The sequence below is a fragment of the Astatotilapia calliptera genome, chromosome 11 (assembly GCF_900246225.1).
Source record: "Astatotilapia calliptera chromosome 11, fAstCal1.2, whole genome shotgun sequence".
NCBI lineage: Eukaryota > Metazoa > Chordata > Actinopteri > Cichliformes > Cichlidae > Astatotilapia > Astatotilapia calliptera.
The window spans coordinates 21,948,915-21,975,046 of NC_039312.1; the positions used below are offsets into that span (position 1 = coordinate 21,948,915).

General features: G+C 41.0%; 1 protein-coding gene across 5 annotated transcripts in view; it reads left to right on the plus strand.

The window, feature by feature from the left end:
- The window catches only part of cacng8b (calcium channel, voltage-dependent, gamma subunit 8b), a 29,238-nt gene extending 6,312 nt beyond the window's left edge, over positions 1–22,926 (plus strand). For 2 of the 5 annotated variants that reach the window (XM_026184984.1, XM_026184982.1), the window contains exons 2-6: positions 12,250–12,539; positions 13,329–13,553; positions 16,421–16,504; positions 18,915–19,055; positions 20,387–22,926. In XM_026184984.1, the coding sequence (XP_026040769.1) occupies positions 13,331–13,553; positions 16,421–16,504; positions 18,915–19,055; positions 20,387–21,189 (1,251 nt within the window). In that variant the 5' untranslated portion in view covers positions 12,250–12,539; positions 13,329–13,330 and the 3' untranslated portion in view covers positions 21,190–22,926. Of the gene's footprint in view, positions 1–10,112; positions 10,140–10,519; positions 10,544–10,668; positions 11,237–12,249; positions 12,540–13,328; positions 13,554–16,420; positions 16,505–18,914; positions 19,056–20,386 lie in introns of those variants that run through there. The other 3 variants (XM_026184985.1, XM_026184986.1, XM_026184983.1) reach the window with 3 other exon arrangements.
- Positions 22,927–26,132: the final 3,206 nt, after the last annotated feature.

Sequence of the window (26,132 nt, forward strand, 5' to 3'; positions counted from 1 at the left end):
TGCGGCTTGCCCCTCTGGGGGCGGGGGTACCTGGACCTGGGATATAGAGTATGTTTGGGGAGTGCGACTGTCTGTGCAGTGTCAATTTGTGTCTGTCTACACGTTGGGTGAGTGCCGAGTATTTGGTTGTGCATATGGGGTGGGAATGCACGTCTGTGTCCGCGTGTGCCTGTTCGTCTGTGTCTATATGTCAGGTTGATGTCTGGGTACATCTCAGGCCCTCTAAAGTACGGAGGCCTATCTCCCCTCACCACACTCCCTGCCGGTGGCTGATGCCCTCAGACGTTGGTGTGTTGGTGGTCCTTGTCGTCTGGGGCTGGGCGCTCATGTATGTACCGGCTCACTCCTGGTGGCCGATTGGCAGGGCCTGGCGCCTGTGGCCCGGCTGGGCCCCTTCCGGGGGGTGGGGTGCCCTCAGGCCTCTGGGCCTGAAGCTCGGCCCTCTTTGCCACAGCTGGCTGCCGGCAGAGCCCGTGGGCACGCCACTGCAACCCCCTCTGGCCTCTGCTCCGTAGCTGCGGGGTGACCTCTCCTTTGGGGCTCTACTCAGCTCTTCCCAGGAGGGTGGCACAATATCGTTTATTATTTAGTATCTACTGTTATCTACTGTTAGCTAGTTTATTGTGATGGTGCTGTTTTTTTTTATTATGTTGCTCTTTGTTGTTTGCTTTCTCTTCTGTTTTTTTTCTCCATACAGGTGATCCAGGTGTTTTGTTTTGGGTTTTTTTCTTTCTCCCCCCCCCCCCCCCCCCCCTTCTCACCGTCTCTTCTCCCCTTTGGTTTTCTTTCTCTCCCTCTCTTTCTTTCATTCTCTCTCCCTGTCCTATCCCCCAGTCATGTCTGTCCCGTTTTTAGCAACTGAAAATAAAATAAATTCATAATTATAATAAAGGTCAATCAAATGGACCAATATGGCAAGGCCATGATGATCCACTTGGTAAAATAAATCCGCTTGGCTAAATTCTGATGGCTAAAGATCCAAACGGGACACAAAAAAACAAAAAAAAACCAATAATCATTTCATCTCAATTCTCTCATTTTATTAATCATTTGAAGCCAAATGGTAATTAAAATTAAATTAACGAGACAGTCGTATAATGTATGAATCAGTAATGAAAATCTGTTGCAGGCCTAATTTAACTGCTGATCACCCATTACTGGAAGATATCTCCCTGGTTAAACTGGATAGGCACTTGTTTGAGTTTCCCAAAGTCTTGTTGACTAAACTCTGTATTAGAGCAGTAATAAAATAATTATAATCCCCAGTTTTTCTATCTTTACAACGGCCAGCTTTCTTCTTGAGTTATTTGCAAGCTTGTTTCCTGGTTAATTTGTTTCTCCCCTGCTGCACTTACATAACAGGATAACTTACTCTTTTATGTATAATAACTATAAATTTAAAGGGCAATTTTGTGTTAGAATTGCTGTCAGAAAGCGGTTTAATCTGTGAAGACTGGAATATTTAAAGTTCATGGTTGCAAGTGTCCATGTGTTTAAGCATGGATTCACGGGTTCATGAGCATCCAGTCATTCAGAGACACTTTATTTTGAGAGCCTCTTAAACCAAGGTGTTACTGCCACTGCCTCCTCAGGCACTTCTGCTCAGACAGGCAAAGCCTTGGTCACATGGAGTCAGAGGATCTTAGCAGACTCTTCACGAGGGCTTAATGGCAGTTCAGCTACACTTTAAAGTACCTTTTAAAGATGACCTATTTTATGCATTTGTTGTCATCATTTTGACAGTTGTGGGTGTTAAAGGCCGCATATGTGCTTGGTTCGTTTGCATGTGGATTTCTTCCTATTTTTCTTTTTTTTTTCCTGTGCATTCACGAGTGTGTTTCTGCATGTGAGCGTGCAAAGATGTAAATGTGCGCCTGCCAGATGTGGGAGCTCAGCAATGAGCTCAGGTGTGTAGCTCTTTCTCATGATTAAGGGGAAAAATCACTGCGGCTACCAAAAGTCACTGCTCTGAATATTTGTGCATGTTTTCCTAATGTTCACTGCCGCCATCAGCACCTCAGAATAGAATACTCGGCTTGTATTTTTAGATCTGCCATCATAAGTAGGCCTAGTGCATGTTTTTGGTCAAGCACTCACTTTTGGTCAAGCACTCACTGTTAGCTTATGTCATTTTCAATAACTACAGTCCCGATTCTGGTCCTGTGGAGACCAGACATAATTCTTCTTTCCATGTGATACCCTTGTGTGTGTGTGTGTGTGTGTGTGTGTGTGTGTGTGTGTGTGTGTGTGTGTGTGTGTGTGTGTGTGTGTGTGTGTGTGTGTGTAGATGCTGCACTGAAAACTTCCACACTCGCCCATGCAGGACCACTGCCTTTCACATGTGTGGAAAAACTTATTACGGCTGTCATCATTTATTCAACAAGCAGTTTGGTAGCTGATTTATGCAATGAATAGCTAATGGAGCAGCTGCTACAAAATTCAAATCTCCTGTGTGATTTATGGCTGTGTTATTAGCGCCACAACTCATTGGGCATGCTTGTATTTCATACAAGCAAGGTGGCCTGCCTTGCTGGGAATGAGTCACACAGGTAGATCTGATTATATCTGAAGTTTTTTTTTTAGGCAAGTGAGAGCCTGGTTCTGTAATGGTCCCTGCAGCTGCTTGCTTCCAAAGCCTTTGTTTCTGCAGTAAGTCCAGCTACAGCTAATTGCCCCTAGCTAGCAACATACAATGAAGGCATCACTGTGAGGGTGTTAGGTCCGGGATGCTCAGATTTATGGCAAAGGGGAATGTGTATATTACATCCACACAAACTCCAGTACTATCCAGAATTTATCACCACTCCTGCAATCATTTGCTATTACGACCAGTGTGAACATTATTGCCGAGAAGAGTGGCTCTGAACCCACTATTTCATAATGTAAAAAAGGTGATGCTGCAGTGCACTCTTATGACATCGTCAGGCTTGCAACAGTTTAAAAAAGGATCAGAATTGAGCTACAGGTACTATCTTATTTATTTCTCACATTCTTCATCCTTCAACCTGGCACCTGCATTAAGCACGGTACACAATGGCCGCTGACAGTGTGTATTTGAGATTCAGGTCTGCTATGTTAGTTGTGGTTAATGTTGCTTTGATCTGCTAGCCTCAAGCAGGGGTGAGGAGAGAGTTAGAGGTCTGGCTAAGCTCACCTCTTTCATATTCAAACTCCCCCCTCCTCCTTTTTTTGTATTCCTCAGCTCAGATCAGCACTGAGTCAAGTGAAATCGCTTGTCAGATCTTGCGCAGCCCCTTTGGGAGCCACAGAGGGCATTTGTACAGATTTCTGCACATATGCAGTAGTACCCCACAGGACCTGCAAACAGAACTAAATGTGTAAAATCTTTTGTCCACATTAACGTTTGAACTAATCACTGTAACGCAACTATTGAAATAATACTGCCACTGTTAATTATCCACTATTTCCTCAGGGTGCAGTTAGAAAATCTTGGCCTTTAGAAGTCATCTACTCTTCAACCAAAAAACATATACAGACTTTCTATATATGCCACAAGGCACTTGAGTGCATTGTGGCCTAAACTTGAGTGCACTCCACCTGTGAGCCCTCCTGGCCTAAATGAATTATAAACAGACATTAAGCTTGCATTGGTGCATCATAAATCATTTTAACCTTGTTATCTTACACAGAAATGATAACAACAGACCTGTCCATATCTTAATAAAATACACAAAATCCTTCTGCCTGCCTGTCTGTCTGCGAACTTCTACCAAGTCAGAAGTTGAGCAGCCAAACTTGGCACACAGGTACATCATAGACTCCTCAAGGTTCTTCTATATCTATATCATGTGTCACTATAATTTTATTCCAATAACATTTAAGAATTTTGATCCACAAAACCTGAAGTAAACATGATATATTATGACATCAACGTGTTTTCTGCCAACCACCTAACAATGTAGTAGAATTGCAGAGCATACACTACTCCAACATGTGCTCATTACATTCCAAATCTGTATCTCTAAATATCCAGAGCAACAACACATCTGACATTTCCTATCATGATATAAATTTTACTTTTTGATGAGAGAGAATACTTTACATCCAGCTTGGTGTAGGTGGACTGCTGCTGTTGCTGACAGCTGTTGCCCACTGCAAGTATTCCAAAGAGCAATTATGGGACAAACTATATTAAAATACGTTAATTCTTGATTTACAGAACATCCTGTTACTGAAAATGTAGCCTACGGTTTTTAGAATACATACTTTGTTGGTTGTTGCCTCGTTGCCCTGTGATTGGAATGTTGTCTCTTTGATTTTTTATTTTATTTTATGAAATGCAGTCATGCGGACAGTTTGTAAAGGTTAAGTAAGTTAGACTTAGAAATCTCGTTTAGGTTGGGTAAGTTCAAAGTAGTAAAGATGCCCAGTTTGTTGCAGATGGTGTATTCTTTCGGTAACACTTTGCAATACGGCTCGTTACTACGGGTTTAATTTTCCTGCAATAAAAAGGGAGTTCGATGGATTTTATTCAAAATTACATTGTAATTATATTTACATGAAAATATATAAAGGCATTACACAAGAATAAGAGGGTAACAAGTCAAACAAACCAGAAATTATATTGCAAGTAAATGTATGTAGTGCATAAGTAATTGTAAGTACTGGATAATTTCCCAGTAATGTAGACAAAGATGTACAATAAACAAACAATATTTTCCCATCTTACATTTTGGGGCAAGGTCCATATTATGTAGTGACTTCATCTTTCCTAACTTCCAGCTATTTTGCAAGGAGAGTGACACAAATTATACTGTATGTAATTTTAAGTAATGTGTGTTTACCTTTGAGCAAATGCAATATTTTCCCATTTTATGTCGGGAATACACCATATTATGGAGTGACTTAACTTTACCTTTTACGTCTTTATTTTTTTTACATCATTATTTAATATTCATTTAGCTAATGTGCATGATGAATTTTGTGTTATGCAGCTGTCCTTTTTTACTTACACTGTTCTTAAAATTACTTCAAATACAATGTGTGTCTCCTTTCTTATAAAATACCCAGAAGTTAAGCCACTTTATAATACTGAAAAGTCTTATTCTTTCCCCATCTCGCATCGTAATTATGCTGATGTATTACCACACTTAAAATAACTTAAGCTTACAGTATAATTTGTATTTCTTTTCCTGCAAAATACCTGCATGTGTTGTTACGTATGCAGTACTTAAAATGACTTACGCACTACTGAAATTTACCTACAATATAATTTTTTCTTGGTTTCCTGTAAAAAGCTGACTGAGCCCCTTAATCTAGTTTACTACCTTTAAGTTTGTCCATCTAAACATTATTACAATGTTATTTACATGGAACAGCAAAATACATGGAAATTCCATTTAATTACAGAAGAATTATGTCTTTGGTTGCAGGCTGTATTATAAAGTGTTACCGTTCTTTCTGCTGCAAAAATGGGTTAACTCTGGCATGTAACTGATGTCCCACTTGTGTCAGTAACACAGTAGATCATCGAGTGTATGGATCGGCCAATCAGCAGTCAAGAGTACAACCCCAGTGCTTGCAAGATTAACAACACTGTCAGTTGCAAATGTCTGCTGACAAAAGACTCTGCAGAGCTCAACACTGACCACTAGGGGGTGGATGCTGTAGCCTCAAAATTATATCATGATATTTGCAATAATGGTATTTATCACTAATGATAATGATATTTATGATGATATAGAAAAGCAATACTGATTACATGATATATTAATGATTGCAGTTTGCAATACAGCAATATGTATTAGTGTAAACAAAACAAAAGATATATTTCATTGATGAAAGACTGCCTAAATCAAACTGTGAATCTGTTGCTGCAAAGTTTCAGCAGCACCACCAGAGTTATAGTCAAACAGTAGCATGTAGCCAGTTCACAGAGCTCAGGTAGTGTTTTCAGTGAAGAAGTAAAAGTGTTAACATAACTGTTTAACACTTTAACAGTAACTAACCTTGTAAGGCTTCAGGAGCCGCACAATATTGTCACATAATATAACTGAAAAAAAATTTTCAGCCTGGGATGTTACATCTTGGGTCAAGGTTTTTAAAGCTGTTTAAGACCATCACCATATAATGTCATCAATATTTCCCATCCACTGTTTGCTCTTTCTGTCATTTGGAGTGCAACTAACCAGAGTTACAGAGATTAATTATTTACTCTGTGGTTTGTTAGGATCTTCTTCTCACATGCCATCATAGCCTGCTTATGCTCGACATTGTGTTTTTGCCTCAAGTGTTGAAACAAGTTTGTTGTTTCCATCTTTAACAAACAGTTTTGGGGGGAAAAGTATTGGAAAATATCTTGCAAATTGTTGAAGTAGTGCTTGGTTATGATTACTACCTTTTTAGGTAGAAATGATCATTCTGCCTAAAAAGAAAGGCTGGTGTGGTGCACAAGGGCGTGTAAATGCATGCCATCCCTATATTTAAATTATATTGTTATATGACACTTTTATTTTACGTAAAAGTTTATACCGGTATTTTTACAGACAATAGAAATTCCACTTTTATAAGTTCTCCATTTCCACAAGTGAACTTGCTGTTTGTACCTTCCTTACACTGAAAAAAGCTCTGTAAAGTTACAATATAACGTACCATTGTGTTTTTTCTGTATTTTCTAACCAGACATTGAATTTTTAAAAAAAGATAATACTGGTTGTCAGTTGTATCGTGACCATAAAAAAAATATTTGGATCAAAAAAGAAGAAAAACAAAGCAAAAAAAAAACTTTAAAGGACCGAACTTAATTATTTTAATGGTGAAGGAACTACTCCTTAAATAACCAACTGTGAGTCTCTAATTCCATAGCAGTTGAATTGACTCCTTTTCATTATCGTAGGGTTTGTGATTAATGTGATTAATAATAGTGTTGTATAATAACAGTACGTAGGTTTTTTTTGTCAATAATCAGGCCGTAAAGTAATATAGCCTGGTTATGGTACAGTGCTTCGCTCCTGAATGCAATCACCGCTCTGATGGTTTTTGAGGTTTTGTGATCAATAAGTGACATGATGCTACAGGGTTTAAACATTTCCACAGTAACAGCAACTCCCATCAGTCAGAGATTATATCAGTTTAGGATTGTAGGTAGAGTAGTTCTTTTCTGCAACATTTCAAATTAAATGCATTTTTGTCAAAGATTGTTAACATAATACGGACTTGTTGTTTCCACAGGAGCACAAAGCATTGTGGTGTCATAGCTTATAATAAGTCTACTTTGCATCGTTACAGCAGTATGGCTCATTATCAAAATGCCAAAGTGGGGTTTCATAGAGCAACAAAATCCCTGCATGGAGGAGGTTTTTGGTAGAGACAGTGTTATTGCAGTCTCTTTTTTTATTGTTTTACCTGATACAACCTAGCCTAAATCAGTATATGTTTCCCCAAAATACAAAGTCTTCTCATTTTAAACTGCAAAAGAAGCATGTCATGTTCACATACCCTTTTAACTACACCATAAAGACTTTTTTAAAAAAAAGCAAGACTCCTGTTAGCCTAAAGAAAAGTTACAATGCCTTCTCCCTTATCTGACCTTGAACCCCTTTAATATTTTTTGTGCAGCTCTTTAATTTTTTTTCATGGCCTCTTGTTCTTTCACGCTCTCTTGCTCTAGCTTCTGTGCCATTCTCTTCTTTCCCCTCTTTCTTAATTATTGCTGGAAAATAGAAATTACAGATAATTAAATGACAATTATGATCTCCGCCCACGCAGGGGAGTTTTTACTCGGGAGAGTAACTTTGTAGGTTATTCTTAAGGTCATTCATTACATGGAGTCAAAGACTATACACACACACACATACACGTACACACAGATTAGATACTGTATTTTTACGCCTTGGAGATAGTGTAATCCCTTCTAGAAATGTATTTTCCACAGGGAGAGGCAGCATGTTGATAGGGTTGGAAGGTCATACGGCACACTCACACACACACACAATCACTTTCGCTTGTTTGCTTACACATATTCAACCACAGTGTATAAATAATAAGCCACACTGTGGTGGTGTCATTTGACAGTTTACATAATAAGATGCCTGAAAGCAGAGATACAAGGCTAACTGTCTAACCAAAGGGAGCTGAGGGGAACATTGCTGGGATTCAATAAGATTGGACTAGACCCATCCTCAGAAGCACTGGAGAGGAAATGTGCACACACACACACACACACACACACACACCGTTTCTCCTTCCATGTCTCTTTTTCTGTCTCTGAGGCAGCTCTGTTTTGGGCCTCACAATGCAAACAGGATGTAACCTATTTTGATCACGGTGCCATATTGCATCATCAAATATTAACAGACTTGACTGCACTGCATTATGTCTGCTAAATAATGTTTGCTGAATAATGTGTGCTGCTTCATCCTACCCTCGTGTTTGTTTCAAAACCCATCATACAAAGACGCTGAGAAAAGGAAATACTTCCTGTGCCCTCGGTAACGGATGCCGTTTAGTCTTTATTCATGTGTATTTATGAGCGTGCGTGTGTGTGTGACCCAGAGCATCTGTGTTGCTGTGGTCACACATTTATCTATTGATAAAGCTTTAGCACGCTCGTCCTTCTGCCCCGGCCTCAGAGTCAACACGCCGTTAGTGTCTTGAAATATCTGCCTTATTTCTGCCTCTTTCTTTCCCATCTCTGCCCCTTTCTCCCTCTGTCTCCCCCCACCACCCCCCTCGCTCGATGCTGATCCAGACTTTGGAATTCAATGTTGCTATGGTAACAATGTCGGGTTGGTCCTCCCTGCCTCCCCCTCTTGCTCCTCTTATTCAGAGTAGATGCAGTTTCCTTGCTCTGGATTCATTCTCTCTTTAACCTTTAAAGCTGTCCCTCCTGTGACTACACTTTCTGTAAACAGTGTTAAAACACACAACAGAGCAGAGCTGAAAATGGAAAAACTAATTTGGCCATAACCCTAAGCATGGAAAATAAATCATAACTCATGTCATACACTTCACTTCCATTAATTTACAAACCGTCGACATTCCTGAATGCCACACAGGTCTGTTAGGCAGCAGTCGAGCTAAATGCTAACATCAGCATGCCTCACGGTGTAGCGATGGGATTTCCGGCTCTTTCGGCTCGGCTCACTAAAAAGAGCCGGTTCTTTCGGCTCCGAACCGGCTCTTCGGGTTATTTTGTTGCTTTAATTAATTTATTATTACCAATAATATAAAATTATGCACAAAATGAATTACTAATGTAAAAAAAAAAGTGGTTTAATCTATATATGTTTATATATAAATATATGTGGTGGCCCCTAGACCTAGAGACAAAGCACGTACAAACTCCAAAACACATTTCTAGCGTTAACTGAACTTCCAAAACAGAGCTACCTAGATCACTTAAATTACACAATTGAAGGCATATGTGTATTGTTTGTGTATTTATACACAAGCACACATATATAATCAAATAATTTAAAAAAATGTTCATTTACCTGTTACTACCACACACCAAATCCGGTCGTTGGTACTTGCTGGCTTGTGTAGCCACTAGGTAACAAAAACTCAACACTGCGCCCAGCATCCTGGAGCACTTCTTTTGTCTTTTGTACGTGTTTTGGAGTTTTTATGTTCTTCTGAGTTTTTACGTGTTTTGGAGTATGTACGTGCTTCAGAGTTCGTACGTGTTTTGAAGTTTGTATGGGCTTTGTCTCGAGGGGCCATCGTAGATATACTTTTATTTATTCACTCCACATAAAATGCAATAAATAAATCATATAATACAAAAAACAACTATTTATATTTCAACTTTTAATTATTTAAAATTTCAGCTTTTTCCTTTTAAACAAATTTAAAGTGAAACAACACAAAACACTGCAAACCACAACACAATTAAATATAAATTAAAATATGAAAACAAAAAGAAGATGAACATTCTCTGTCATATGGGCCTGCATGAATAAACTTTCTGAATCCTTTAGCATCTGCAACTGAAAATAGTTGTGGTTGATTACTATACCTTTCTAATGTGAGGTTGTTGTCCCTGGCTCTCTTTCTCTCCCTCTCCCTCCCGCTCTGTTCCTGTGCTACTGCAAGTGTAACTACTGCCCCTCTCCCTCTTCCCAGCGCAAAGCACAAGGCTCACGTGTGGAGTGAAGCGGAAAAAAGTGCGAGAGAGGGTGAGAGAAAGAAAAAAAACACCACAGCTCGCGATAAGGAGCCGGCTCGCGTCATTCACGTCAAAGATCCGGCTCTAAGAGCCATTTCGTTTGCGACGACACATCACTATCACGGTGACAGTGTGCCGATTTCAAGTACATAAAATGTTGTTTCACCATTTTTAATTTCAGATTCAATAACCAAGGTTGGAGTGCTAATTTATCCATGAATGCTAACAAGTAAATGGCCTGTATTTGTATAGTCCCTAAGGACCCAAAGCGCTTTACACTACATTCAGTCATTCACACACACTGGTGATGGCAAGCTACATTGTAGCCACAGCTACCCTTGGGCGCACTGACAGAGGCGAGGCTGCAGGACACTAGCACCACCGGGCCCTCTGACCACCACCAGTAGGCAACAGGTGAGGTGTCTTGCCCAAGGACACAACGACCAAGACTGTCGGAGCTGGGGCTCGAACTGGCAACCTTCCGAATACAGGACAAACTGCCAACTCTTGAGCCATGATCGCCCCAAGCTTAGCTAGCTGAGTGCATATCACATACACCTGCTAACTGTGATGTGTAATTAAATAAACATAAGACATTCACTCACCAAAGGGGATGCACAGAATTTTTGGGAGGTCCATTAGTACAATTAAATATATAAAAGGCCAAACTGTAAAGAGGTCAAGCTCAGTGAATTAAAAACAAATTGGTGAATCCCAGCAGAAGAAGCTAGCAGTTAGCATTGGCTAGTTAAGGCAGCCATGGCGCTAATAAATAAACTTTAAGCCTGAATAGACTGAATAAACAGGTGAGCTGAATACTTTGTTGATGTTAGAGGTCAGAATAGAATGGCCAGACCACTTCAGGATAATAGGAAGGCAGCCAAAGTTCAAACTGTTGCCTTCCACTTGTTACAAGCACGGTATACAGAAGAGCATTTCTGATAACACAACATCTCAAACCTTCAAGAAAATGTGCTACAACAGCTGAAGACCACACCAAGTGCCATTCATGTCAGCTAAGAACATGAAACTGAGGCTACAAATCCCACAGGCTCATCAAAATTAGACAGTAGAAGATTAGAAAAACATTGCTGCAACATTCAGAAGGTAAGGTGAGAATTTGACATTAGCAGTGTGAAAGTATAAATAGTAAATTAAGTGGTTCTTGTAGACCACCCTTCTGTTCTACTCAAAGTGCTTTATACAACATGGCACATTCACTCATTCATACAAGTATTGTTTGCTACACATAAGTGCGTTCTATCTAACATACTCCATGGAAGACATGGGAGAGCCACTTGGGGTTCAGTATCTTTCCCAAGGATACTGAGACATGCAGACTGGAGACCAGAGGAGCCAGGGATCGAAACACCAACCTTCCGATTGGCCTCCTGAGCTACAGCCACCCACTGATAAATTATTAAGTATTAATGGTTCAGGCTGCTGCTGGTGGTGGGATAATGTTGTGGGGGATATTTTCTTGGCACACACCAGCTTTAAGAAGGTCCAACCCATTACTCTCGAGATGGACCTTACAAATAGGCTGGTGAATGTATAACGTTGTTGTAGAGCTGTGCATTTGAGGAACTGCATGTTTCTATTTCAATCCACAGAGGTTGCGACTTGGTTCCAAGCAAATATTGAGCATATTATAAATCTTACTTGGGATAACTTAAATTAATTCATAATAACTTAAAGAATTTTATGGAAGTCTTCCCAAATGACCACATGCCAACAGAAATATCATTTTCCTCAAATATAAGGATACGAAGGATACCCTAGCCCTAACCCTACTGTTGAGCTGGCAAAATGAAATTTTAATTTAAGGAAAGTAATGTAATGTGCCACATTTACTTTTTTCATAATATGTCGTTGACCCAAAAATCACAGCAACAATAAGAGTCCATTTACTAATTTAGTCCTAATTTATACAGCTCTTTGTTATCCATGATACCAGCTAAAAAGTCTTATAGATGCACATGTGAAAAGAAGTTAAATACAACAATGGCTCATGTCAACCGTTACGTAATAGCCCTCATCTGCAGAGTCATGACTTAATATTTACTGCTGTACATAAATTTAATACAGTGCAATATATTTCTGTCTTTGTTCATGTGCAGCATCAGAGCAGTGACCATGGACTTCTATCTGCAAGTTTCCTGCTAACAGCAGACGAGCAGAGGGCGGGACAACCGTCCACAACTTCCACCAGCACCAACTTTCCAGTGAGTCGAAAAGAAAGAGAGAGAAAGAGACAGAGGCAAGAGAGAGGACAAGAGCAAGAAGGAGAGAGGAGAGCGGGTGAACACAGTCGATGGATGCTGTCCGGATCGAGGGGACAGCACGTTCTTCACTGACGAGGAAAAGAAAGATTTCAAAATTGAGTCGAAGGATAGAAACTCGCCGTCAGGTAGGTCTCACTTTGTCACTCTCTGCACCGTCAGGTTTAGCACATTTGTGTCTGTGAAAAGGAAACTTTTAACACAACAGAAATATCTGTGGAGGTAACTCTGCGATACTGAGACAACTTTCTGTCTTTCACACTTGCCTGGTTCAATGTGAAAGGCTGTAAGTGAATTATGTAATGTGTGAGTGTATACATGGATGTTTGTATGTAAGAGGTTCACCAACATTGCCTCTGTAATAGAAGTAGGTGCAAGGTGATCCCATGTTTCATCTGCTGTGTGTGTGTGTGTGTGTGTGTGTGTGTGTGTGTGTGTGTGTGTGTGTGTGTGTGTGTGTGTGTGTGTGTGTGTGTGTGTGTGTGTGCATCGAGCCCTGCTGATACCGAGGGGGAGAACATTGTCAGGGTCATGAATATGGAGTAGACTGAGTTTGGGAGGGTGAGATCTGTTGTGCTTCACATCAATTCTGTCTTGTTAAGCAGAGTCAGCAGAGTCATCAAACTCTCCTCCAAGGACACATCATAGAGCCACTTATGCACCTCCCACATCCGCCTACACCTCGCGCTCATCTTTTCTCATCGCCTCCCTCTCTCCCTCCCACCGGTGCCCCTCGCCTCCTCCTGCTCCTCATCATCTCACCTTCTTTGTTTGCTGTCTTTTTTAATAAACTGCACTTTGTTAAGTTCTTCCTTGTTCTCCTACTCTTCGATAAATGCTTTTTATTTGCACTCCTGATGCCCACTCTCTCCAACTTCTCACTCACCTCTTCCTCCACTTTCTGGTTTCCCTTAAAGGCATGGTGTGTGAGAAGGGGATCCAGATCCTTCTCACCACCGTGGGGGCATTCGCTGCCTTCGGCCTGATGACGGTGGCAATAGGCACGGACTACTGGCTGTACTCCCGTGCCCTCATCTGCAACAGCACAGCCAACGTGACCCAGGATGACCCTCATAATAAGGACAAGAAGGACCCTGGTGCTCTCACCCACTCCGGTCTATGGAGAATATGCTGCTTGGAAGGTAACAAAAGAGCTTTCATCGACAGGAATCTGTGTGCGGGATTTGGACTTAAGTAGACGCATGTTTGAAAAAGTTTGAAGTTTATAGCTACTTTCTGGATCTTTAGGTTCATATTGAACTGAGAGATATAATAGAGTTGCAGGGTGGAAGGGCACTCACAGTATTGTGTGACTTTAAGTTATGGTCGTGGCGGTTTCAGACTGGATGCTGTGCAGGCAGCAGATGAATTGAACCACTGTTTAAATCACATTAATCACTGCACGCAGTAATTTTGATACTCTGTTTATTATACTGTATTTATTGGCTCTTTTTTTAATTTTCTATATTCAAATATTTAACCTTCAAGCTGGTGGCCTGAAACCCGCTCCTGAGGTCCAACGAGACAATCGTATCTCATTGAAATGTTAAAGCTTATAAATGGGAGTACATTTCCCATTATTCAGTCACATATTTTTAATAGTATGCATTGTTCTTCTGTTAAATGGGATCAGAGTCTAACAGCAAGAACCTCTCACTTGACTTTAGAAAAACTTTGTTCAGGAGGGCGCAGCACTGCAGCAGCACCAACATACACATTTCATTTGTATTTGGTCGACCGTGCCACAGGGCCAAAAAAAACAATTTTGCATAATTGCAATATAATTACGTGATACTGAAGCGTAACCCTCATCCAAAATAATCCATTAATCATTGTCTGTGATTCAGGATGCATTCATTCAAGTCAATTGCTGAAACAAAAGCCTCTGTTCACCCATCGGCTTCTCATTTCAAGTGGCGGAAGATACAGAATCTGGCAGCAACCATCTCTCAATCTTCACTTCTTGTGTCACTGCAACACAAGCTGCTAATTCATTATACATTACACTGCCTGCCTGACACTCTACAGTAAAAGCTGGGATGGAGTTAACAGTGAAGAAGCAAAGGGGTGGTGTGAGTTTGCGATCTGTGCCTTTGCTCACATGCAGACTGAGGTAAAAGCTTTTTTTTGTCTCCGGGAAAACCGCTTGGCTCTCTTTATAAAGCATCCCTAGCCCATCCTGGGCTTGGTCATTGTACAAAGCTAATTTGTCCTCATCTCTAAGCTTCCTGATAGCAAAGCAGCCAATTAGAGATAAGCTCTAGCCCTTGCAGCTCTGCTGCAGTGCACCCCCACCCACTCTTTCCCTCACCGCTCTCTCTCTCAGTTTTTTCCACTTGCTATCCCTCTGCCTTCCTCCCCCAAACATTTTTACATTTCATCTTTCACTGGTTTGTCCTCATCTTTGCCTCCTTGTAGTTTCCTCTCGTTTTCAGCCTTTTCTGCTGCAGTAAAGCTGACAGAGTCTTGGCGTGGCTTAGAGGTCAAGTATCCTTGATGTCTGTGGAGTATTCAGCCAAGATAGATGCTCAGTAGTTGTGCAGTGATGCAGTGAGGTGTAGAAGGGGTGGAAATGCAGGACATGCTAGCTCCAAAAGATTTATGCCTGCAGGTGGGTGGCACATTGTGCTGTGGATATAGACGTGTCCTGTCCTCTTCTCCCCTCTGCAGACTCATTCAAGGTGGGGTTGCACTGACTTACCAGTCAATGAAGATTTTATCTGTCTGTGTGATTTTTTGTTAGATAATTCCACAAATGTGTGAGCCCGATACTGAACATGTCAGCTGCCAGAGTCACTTAGCACAGCTGTGTTTGAGGTCATGTAGTGAGATAATATTGGAAGCACGTTCACATACACTCATTGAATACTTTATTCAGTTGCCCCTTTTGTCTTCAGAGCTACCTTAATTATTTCCTGGCACAAATTCAACAAGGTGCTGGAAATGTTCCTCTGAAATGTTGCTCCATATTGGAATGACAGCGTCACACAGCTGATGGGAATCCATGAAATGAATTGAGAGATGTATATATTGGTTGTAATGAGGTTTATTACACGAAGCAGTCCTCTGTCCTCTCATATCAATGAAGCATTTTCACCTAAAGAACTGCTGCACATTGGATGTTTTCTGTTTTTAAGACAATTCTCTGTAAATCCTAGAGATGATTGTGTAGGAAAATCCCAGCAGATCAGCAGTTTCTGAAATACTGACTAGCCTATTTGGCTACTGAAACGTTTTATTCACTCTCTCTGCCTCTTAGGGCAGCAGACCACATGAACCAGTGTTTCTAAAACTAACTCTTACATTTATATAAGACTATAGATATAGAATACTCTAAGAACGTGTGTGCATAAGGTGGTATTTTCACAGTCCTGGATTTGTGGTTTAATAAAGGACGATGGAAAATGCCAACATAGACTAATGCAGGGTTTCAAAAATGCCTGATCCATGTGGCTCATCCAGTATTTCCCTCCCATTGTACCACCATCTGTTTCTTTACAGACCTACCTGTGGAAATGTAGGAGCACTGAGAGACCATCTCACCCCACATCTGTTCGTCTCTCCCTCAGTCTGTGTCTCTTAATTTCATCACTCCACCTTTCTCAAAATCCATCCACCAACAACAGTGGTGGGCTGTCATCATCGTTCCGTGCGTCCCTCCGTTCGTCTGTCTGTCTACATTCAAGACCCCGCCGGGTAGTTATCGGTCTGCCTGTGTGTCTGCTTGTATGTATTTACGTTGTGCCTGTGCGTTCACTGTGTTTGTGACATTACTAACATAAGCTGTAATTACAACGAGAGTCATTAACCTCGATGATGTTCCTAAACAATATACCCAAATTTACCATTCAGCGCATTTGCTTGGATTCATTTTCAAATCACGGTACAACATTTTCCAGGTCAATCAGTCTTTTCATCAAGAGGATAGAAACTGTTCTCATAAGGCTTCAGCTTTGAGTTGTTGCCTTTTGTTGAGTCTGGTCACCATTTTTCTTCTTGTCTGTCTCAGGAGTGAAGAGAGGAGTGTGCTCTCAGATTAACCACTTCCCAGAGGATGCAGACTTTGACCATGATGGGGCAGAGTACGTCCTACGTAAGTTATTACCTGAAGTGCCAGATGTGGGTGATGTAGAGGGGGAACAAAAAAACAACCTGAAAACAAATTAAGAGCAAAGTATAAAATGATGCCTTGATGCTTTAAACTTGGCGTTTTATTGCTCATTCTCTCAATAACATTAAGAAATAAACACGTGACAAGGTTTACAAAGCCATGAGAGAAGGGGTGCCCTAGTTCATGCTCAATGCCCTGCAGACATGTCTTTCTGCACTGATATGATGCATGTGTGCCCGTGCATACGTAAAGAAAAGCTTGTGCTCTGTTTACAATGTTGCAGAGGCATTTTGCTGGCATTTAGGTGGCATTTTCTCTCCTGTGGCCTAGTTGTCCTAGATGAGAGAGGCGTGTTAATGTGTGTGTGTGTGTGTGTGTGTGTGTGTGTGTGTGTGTGTGTGTGTGTGTGTGTGTGTGTGTGTGGTTGGCAGACCTCCTGAAAGGACCGGGGGCCACATGGGAAGGGTTTGATTCAGTTGGGTGCCTAGAACTGAGTAATTAATTTCCTCAAAAAAGTATTCTGTGTATTTTATTTAAAGCAAATTTCAACATATTTAATTATTTCATAGCATTTTTACCCATTTTTCTCACATTTTCTAAGCCTTGGTTAACAAGGACATAGAATGTTTTTCTCCACCTGTCACTACAGTAGGAGCACAGAAACAGGTTGGCTATAATTTCTTCCTTGTAATCCTTATAGGGAAATATGCTTCTTACAGTTTCAATGTTAGATGATCATATTAAGCATAGCGAAAGAAATCCCAGTGAGCCAAAAGGTCAGGGGTCAGACAGCACTAAACGCTTGGTTTCCAATGGGTTTTCTACTCTTGTGTCGAGTTGATGTCAGCTCAGAACGATTTTCCTTATATTTCTTATTTTAACATGGCTTAGGTTACCATGCCATACCACTTTATTTATAAAGCACTACAGTGCTGATCAAAGTGCTGCACAATAACAGCAAACATAAAAGACCAAAGGGTAAAAGTTAGAGAACACACTGGGTCAAAGGCCATGGCGTAAAAATGTGTCTGTAAACAAGAGTTAAAAACAGCAAGTGAAGGAGACTGCCTGAAGTGCGATGGCAAATTGTTCCACATACATGGAGCCGCAGCTGTGAAAGCTCTATCGTCTTTGAGTTTGTGTTGCATCTTTGTAACAAGCGAAGTCGTCTGGTCTGCTAACCTGAGAGAACGAGACGGGATGTAAGGATGTAACAGCGCACACAGCTGAAACGGGGGAAACAACCACTTAGAGAATTAAAAACAAATAAAAGGATTTTAAAGTGGATTTGTAAAGGCTCTGGAAGCCAGTGTAGAGAAACTAAAATTGGAGTGTTATTGGTTGCACCAGATAAAAATCTAGTGTTCTGCACCAGTTGTAGGAGGTGCAAAGGAGCGTGAAGTCAAGCTAATTCCTATGAAAAGTGCATTGCAGTAATCGAGATGAGACGTAATAAAAGCATGTATTAATGTTTCAAGGTTTGCATATGGACAGGAGAGGCTTGATTTGTGACAGCAGCCTCAAGTGGAAAAGGCAGGAATTAGACACTGTGTTCCCATGAGGATCGAACTATAGAGAATGATTCATTTTCACACCTAAATTAGTGATAATGAATTTCTTATATAAGGTCAAGAAGAAAATGTGACACAGGAGGTGCATTTGGTGCCACTGGAACAACATAACTTCTGTCTTGCTCTCATTAAAATTTGGAAAATTTAATCAATAAGCCAGTTAAGGAAAGGCTGGACAGGACATGCACCAATGTGTTTCACTATAAAAATAAACTTGACAGTCATAACAGTTAAAGCAAATATTATGTGTCTGGAAAATAGTGCCAAGTGGTACAAAGAGAAAGATGGAGGTCCAAAAATGGAGCCTTGTGGTACTTTTTTCAGACAGAGAATAAATGTTTTCTTTAAATGTGAAAGTGCTACAAATGAGCATAAAAGATTTAGTCCTAGTTGTCGTAGTGCCAGGATGCACAATAAACACTCTCTGAGCACCTACTTTGTCAAAAACACATCAGAAGAGCAATTTGTAAATTTGCCTGCAGCACAGGCACAACAATTGCATGCTGATTTAATGAAGAAGCCAATCACAGTTGCAACAATGATCTTATTTTTTGTATAGGGTTTTTCTAACAGACCTATTTCAGAATAAAATGCTTGTGATACTCTGTTAGAAAACCTATGACATAATTGACTGTTCTGTCCTGTATACAAGAGCTAAATAACTTGTGCTTATTTAGGTAATTTGATTATATTACACAAACTTTATCAAAAGCAAATTTTGATCTGGTGAAAATCTTCTATTCATTAAGTTTCTTGATGTCATGTTGCACAGTAATAGCTTTTTGCTTGTTTCATTTACTCTTCATCTTCCATTCTTTTAGGGGTAGTCAGGGCTTCCAACATCTTCCCCATCCTTAGTGCCATCCTTCTGCTGATGGGAGGAGTTTGCATTGCTGCTAGTCGTTTCTATAAAAGCAAAAGGAATATTATCCTGGGGGCAGGGATCCTCTTCGTGGCTGCAGGTAAGTGAGGACTGTTTTACGTAACTCTGTATGTAGCTCAGTATCTGTGCTTGTGTGCACATGTCTTCATTTATTTATCTACACTGCTATAAAAAAATTACAGGAACACATTTTTATAGTAGTGCCAAGTCAGTTACACCTCTGGGATATTGATCTGGTCGGTTAAGTAGCAGAGGGGGTTGTTAATCAGTTTCATCTCTTTTGGAGTTAATGAAATTAACACGGATGCACTAGAGGGACAACAGTGAGACAATCCCCTAGAGAGGAAATGACATTTTTCCCTCCTTATTTTTCCTGACTGTTTTTTCACTAGTTTTGCATTTTGCTAGGGTCAAAAATTACCTACAGCAGGCCTCTAGTGTGAATGTGCCTGACCAAATAATCAAAAACAGGCTTCGTGAGGGTGGCCTCGGGGCCTGACATTGTCTAGTGGGCCCTGTCCTCACTGTTCAGCGCTGTGGAGCCCGATTTGGTTAGCATTTGACATAGAATACTAGAATTTGCAGGTCCATCATGGGCACCATGTGCTTTTCATAGATCAGACCAGATTCACCCTAAACACATGAGAGATGTGAAAGGGTCTGGAGAAGAACGTTATGCTGCCTGTAATAGCATTCAGCATGACTGTTTTGGTGGTGGATCAGTGATGGTTTGGGGAGGCGTATCCATGGAGGGATGCAAGGACCTCTACAAGCTAGGCAACAGCACCCTGACTGCCATTGGGTATCAGGATATAGTCCTTGGGTCCACTGTCAGGCCATATGCTGGTGCAGTGGGTCCTGGGATCGTCCTGGTACATGACAATGCTCATCTGCTGAGAGCATGGAGGCAGTTCCTGGAGGATGAAGGAATTGATACCATTAACTGGCTCCCACCATCACTTGATCTAAATCCGGTAGATTTAATGTGTGTGACATTCTGTTTCAGTCCTGCATCATTTTTTCACTTTGGTTTTGCAGTGTCTTTGAATTCAGCTCTCTGTAGGATGACAATTTTCTTTTCCTTGAAATGATGTAGGATCCGTTTGTACCTATTGCATTACCCAGTCCATATCAGTGTAGATATCCTGCATTTTTTTCCATTGAGATCTGATTGTTTTTAAATGGTTGTTATACCTTTTTTTAGCAGGGTAGATGTGTGAACAGTGTTCTGGAGAATATCATGTGGCACAACAGTTTCTATGCTTTGTTTGGGGGTGCCTGTCGCTGCCAAATTAATGGCTACCTGTTGTTTTTATTAACAAATGTCAGACAAATTTATGTATTAGCACTGTATGCAGGCCCATGTTTGTGTACATCTTTTATAAATATCGTATTTCTGTGCTGTCGCAGGTCTGAGCAACATAATTGGTGTGATTGTCTACATCTCGGCTGCGCTGGGGGACATTTCTCCGAAGAAGGATGAAGATAAGAAATGGCAGTACTCCTATGGTTGGTCCTTTTACTTTGGAGGCCTTTCCTTCATTATGGCTGAAATGGTGGGGGTGCTGGCTGTCAACATCTACATCGAGAAGAACAAGGAGCTCCGCTGCCGTTCTCGCACCGACATTTTCAAAAGTACCACGCACGCCATGCTCCGCCTGCCCAGCTACCGCTTCCGCCGCCGCTCTCGCTCCTCATCCCGTTCGACTGACCCTTCCCGCTCCCGAGACCCCTCGCCTGTGGGGGGAGGTGGAGGAAAGAACTTCGGGCTGCCCCCCTCTGCACTACTTTCCCAGGGCCCCATTTCAGTGTCCACTCTACCCAACCCGCACTCTCGCTCCCACACAGCCCTGGCTGGAGGAGACATCTCCCTGTACACGTTGTCCCGTGACCCCAAGTTGGGAGGGTTGCCGCCCATGTATGGAACGGTGGACAGGGCCACGCTCTACCAGCTCCACAACTGCTTTCCAAAGGATGGAGGCGTAGGGGGAGGGGGGGTGATGATGAGCGGCACTCTCCCATCACTCAAGTCCCACAACCCTTCCAATTCTTCCAACTCCAATCCACCAATTCCCAACTCTGTGGGCTCTGGCCCTCCGCCCTTCACCTCATCCACAGTCGACAGGGAGCGAGGGATGGGGACTCTGGACAGGCTGAAGGGAGACAGGGAGAGCAACTCTAACACCCTCAATAGAAAAACAACACCTGTTTAGAGGAAGGGTATTAGAGGGGTAGGTGAGGAGGGAGGAGGATGGGTAGTAAAGAAAGAGGGAAGCCAGAAAGGAGCACTGCAGGCTCAACAGGAGGTAGAAACACAGGTAAAACGCTACATCTCTCCCTCCATGTTCACTGTTATTTAGTCTACTCAATCTCACTGAGGATAAAAAGAAGAGTAATAACAGAGCGATAATAACAACAACAATGAACTCTCACAATAAAACTATTTTGATATTTTAATGTGCTAGAAATGATTTATTTTGTTAATGATCAAACGCAATTAACCTTGGGCTATTATGAAAATGTTTCACATAATTTTTGTGCAATATTACCGCTAATTTAACCAGGCCATCATTGATGTAAAATTGTTGTTGTGATTATTCTTAGAGTTATTACAGGCTAGCTGTATGTGCAAACACTATAATTTAGAATGAAATTTTAATTTTCACATTTTCTTTTCCTTTATGACTTTTACTGTGAATCTCTTCCATGCAGAGCCACTGGGACTAACAGTGAGCTGTAATATGTCAGTGTCCAGCATGAGTGTGCACAATAACGTGGGAGAATGAGAGCCTGTATAATTATTTTTTCTTTTTTAACCCAAATGTTGTATGATTTTCATTTATATGATGAAGTCAGATGTGAATACTGTAAATTGTCTTCCAATATTGATACTGAAAGAAATGCAACAATAATGTGAGTGACTGCGACAGCTCACCAACTTCATTGTTATTATGAGTCTGAGTTTTCTATGGGCCTCTGTTAGTCTTATTTCCATTCTAATCAGTGTGAACAGTAGTAATTGTAGCTCTAGTCGTGTTGAAGATGTTTGTTCTTGGGCATTAACAGAACCTCTGCTCAGACGTAGCAGGGAAAAAAAAAGAGACATAGAATTACACATTTGTACAGAATCAGGTGAAGGTTGCTGCCTGAGGAGAAAAACAAAACAAAAAAAAGCAGATTTTTTTCTATGAAAAGTCCCAAAGTGACACATGCAAATCATCATTTTCAGTGGCAAAAAAGAAAAACACTCTGTATATGTGGGTTAAAGGGTTTAAAAAAGATACCTGTACATTGTAATTATGCATACATATATTTGTAACGTCTATAGACATGTTTCTCGGGACCACTGTTCAAAATGGGTATGCATTTTGGAACGAGCCGGTTTGGCTTAAGTGTTTTGCTCCCAGTGCCGTCCCTGGACTCTTGTCGGGTGGTTTCAACCGCCAACCCTGGCCCGCCATATCTGCCCATTTACGGCCACACGATCAGTGTTTTCCCTACTTTATCACCAATGGCGGCTTCACCACAGACAACCCCTTAAGCTCCCCAAAGATTCCTTTCACTGTGCTTCCCCAGTAACTCCTGAGTCTGAACTCTGCGCTGTTTATGTGGATGAGAATGTAGACACATGTAACACCCAGCCATCCCACCCTCTTCCAAACTGTCCCGAGTGACTGCAGATCTAGGTGGAAACTGTGGATTCACCTGCTACGTGGTATAATGAAGAAACAAAAACAATGACCAGATGCTTCCAGATTATTTTCATTTCGTTGATTTCATTTCAGAAAAAGAAAAAAATGTGATTAAAAATGCACACAGATAGCATTTATGTGGGCAATATGAATAGTATGTAGTTGAGAATAGATATATCTAGATAAATGATTATGGTTTATCTAAATGTGTGATAAACTTAAAACACTGTATTGCACGAAGTTTATAAAAAAAAACAATAACAGAAATATTTACAGAGTGCTGTCTTTTTTTCCCTTTTTTTGTTGTTCAGTAGAACCTCCAAATTGACTGAAAAAAAAAGGTGGAATATTCTGGTTTTTTACCCGAGTAAATGAAGCAATACAATATTTTACAAATACTGCACTAAAAAAAAGTCCTGCAGTTAATTTGTGTTTCATGTTCTTTCTCCTGTTGTTGCGCTACAGTAGAAGGCTGTGAAAAAACACAGTTGAATCATAAAGATTCAGATTTAATTCCGTTCATATTCAGTGCATATTCATATATAAAATTATTTAGTTTATTTTAATTTGTTATGGTGGTTGACAAAAACAAGTTAATTAGGCATTAACTTGATAGACACTTTATTATGTTGTCAACTCAAGTATCTAATCAGCCAGTCACATGGCAGAAATTCAGTGCATTTAGGCATACAGATATCAGCGAGACAACCTGCTGAAGTTCAAATCGAGCTTCAGAATGGGGAAGAAAGGCAATTTAAGTAACTTTGAAAGTGGCATGGTTGCTGTTGTCAGTCTGTTTCAGAAAATGCTGATCTACTGGGATTTTCCCACACAACCACCTCTAGGGTTTACAGAGAATGGTCTGCAGGTATGCAGGTGAAAGGTATGCAGAGGAGCATCTCTGAACATGCATCATGCCAAACCTTGAAGCAGATGGGCAACAGTAGCTAAACGCAGCACTGAGTATGACTCCTGTCAGTTAAGACTCTCCAGTCCATATAAGTGGATCAAAAAGTTATAAAAACAACAACAACAAGAGTTCCCTATAGACAACTTACACCGTGACCTGCAATTTGGCAGAGGTCATGGACCTTATACCTGAGAGCAATCATCAGCTTCTGTTTCAGACTCACCTAAATATTGTGCGGAGGATAACTGCTGATTATGAAAGCTGGGGTGCTGGGTGAGACCAAGTGGTTTTCAGTTGTTCTGAGTTGAGTCTGCAGATTTCAAGATTAGTAGTGAGACTATGTTCATCTTTTCTTTTTCTTTTCCTTTTCTTGGGCTCACCATTGTGAATTCAGCCCCCAGGGACAGGCTGTAAAGATGGAGTTCTGCTGTAACGTCTTAGGGAGAATATTCCACCTTCTTAACTGTAGGGCATACGAGTGTGACACCTCGTGCTGGCTCAGAGTGCACTAAAAAGCGCAAAATTTCTTGGCTAGACAAACACAACCTTTTTTATTTATTTATTTATTTATTTTATTCTTCTTGCCTGTCCCGTTTGGCTCTTTTGCCATCAGAATTATTGTCTAAAGGCAAAGAAAGATGCCCAACGGATTTACTTTACCAAATTGACCATCCCAGCCTTGCCATAATGGTCCATTTGATTCACCTTTTATTGTTTATTTTATTTTCACTTGCTGAATACGGGACAGACTTGACTGGCGGAAAGAAGGGGGAGAAAGAAAGAGGGAAAGAGAAACAGCTGAGAAGAGGGACGGGGGAGAAGGGCAAAAAACAAAAACCAACAGAATGGGCAGAAAAAAATGCATATATCAATCACCTGGATCACCTGTTGAGAAAGAAAAAAGAAAACAAGCAGAAGAGAACAAGAGTAATAGAATAAACAACATCACAATGATATATGGGAATATGACAGTAAATACTAAATATTAAACATTATTGTGCAGCTCATAAGATCAACAGAACACAGTGTGCTTTGAGGTAGGAGCCAAAAAGGGTGTAGTTTGTGGGTGTGATCACCCGTGTGTACACCTGTGAGCATGGATGCGCTTGTTTTTTTAAAAGGTTCCTTCATGTAATGATCTGCTAGAGGGTGTGGGGGGGCCACAGCCCCGTCCTCCAGGGCATGAAGCAGGTATGGAGGAGATCAAGACTCCAGACATCCAGAGGCCCCCAGAACACAAGAGACCAAGGAAGACCAACAGAGGGGCAGCCGTGCCACTGTCCCACTCAGAGTGCACTAAAAAGCGCAAAATTTCTTGGCTAGACAAACACAACCTTTGCTCACCACCAGATTTGGCTCCTTGCAACTTCATCCACTTCCCAAAAAGGAAAATCAAGTTGAAGGATCCCCATTTTGACACATTGGAAGAAATCCAGCACCCACTGCAGAGAAACAAGTGCCAAGAGACACAGTGGTACTTGTAAGGAACAATCTAAAAACAGAATGCTGCTGAAAACCACCCAGAAGTGCACCAAACTATGACCTTGAAAGTGAGATCTGCAAGTCTAGTTCATGACTGAGAATGGACTTCTCAGTTAACTAGAAGATCCTTTTTTGCACTTAATACTTTGAAATAAGCGAATATTTGCATAATTTTAAAAAAAATATTTTTTCAATTACAGCTAAGGAGAGCAATTGATTTTTCTGCTCACTCTGCAAGTGACAAAATGGTAAAATGCCAAAGCTTGGCCAGTTACATTGTTGCAGAGTTGAAGTTAGTACTTCACCGTATCATTAGAGAGCTAAAAAATTAAGGAGAACCCAGCTTTCATCTCTACACCATCATGACTGTCACCGAGCTCCAAGTGTTGTGCGACAGTTTGGCACGTTACATCACATGCCTCCACTGAACGTGTCTTGAAGCCAGTAGTCTGAACACGATGTGAGCATATTCAACTGTTTGGTCAAGAGACCATTTCACAAACTCTGATCCATATCAAAGTAATCTAAAAAAAGTGCCATGAGATAAGGTATTTACAACAAAATTTACTTAAAGCATCAAAACTAAAGGTACTCATGATGGCCTCTGTCACTTTTATGTTATGAAATAGTTGGATTATTATCATACTGCGATTGTGATGGACATTCTGACAGATGAGGTCAGACAGGAGTCTCTGAGGACTGTGATGTTTGCAGATGACAATGTGATTTGAAGTAGGGGTAGGGACCAGGTGGAAGAGAACCTGGTGACGCGGAGGTATGCTCAAGAGAGAAGAAGAATGAAATTTAGTAGAAGTAAGACTACATGCGTGTGAATGAGAGCTAGACAGAAAAGGTAAAGTTGCAAGGAGATGTAGTGAAGGTGGAGGTGAGTTTAAATACCATGCAAAGCAGCATATAGAGCACAAAAAAAAGGTGAAGAAGAGGGTGTAAGCAGGGTGGAGTGGATGGAAACGGGTGTCAGGGTGGTTAGTGGCAGAATTATAGCAGCAAGAGTGAAAGTTTATAAAACAGTATTAAGACCTGCTATGATCTATGTTTTGAAGACAGTGGC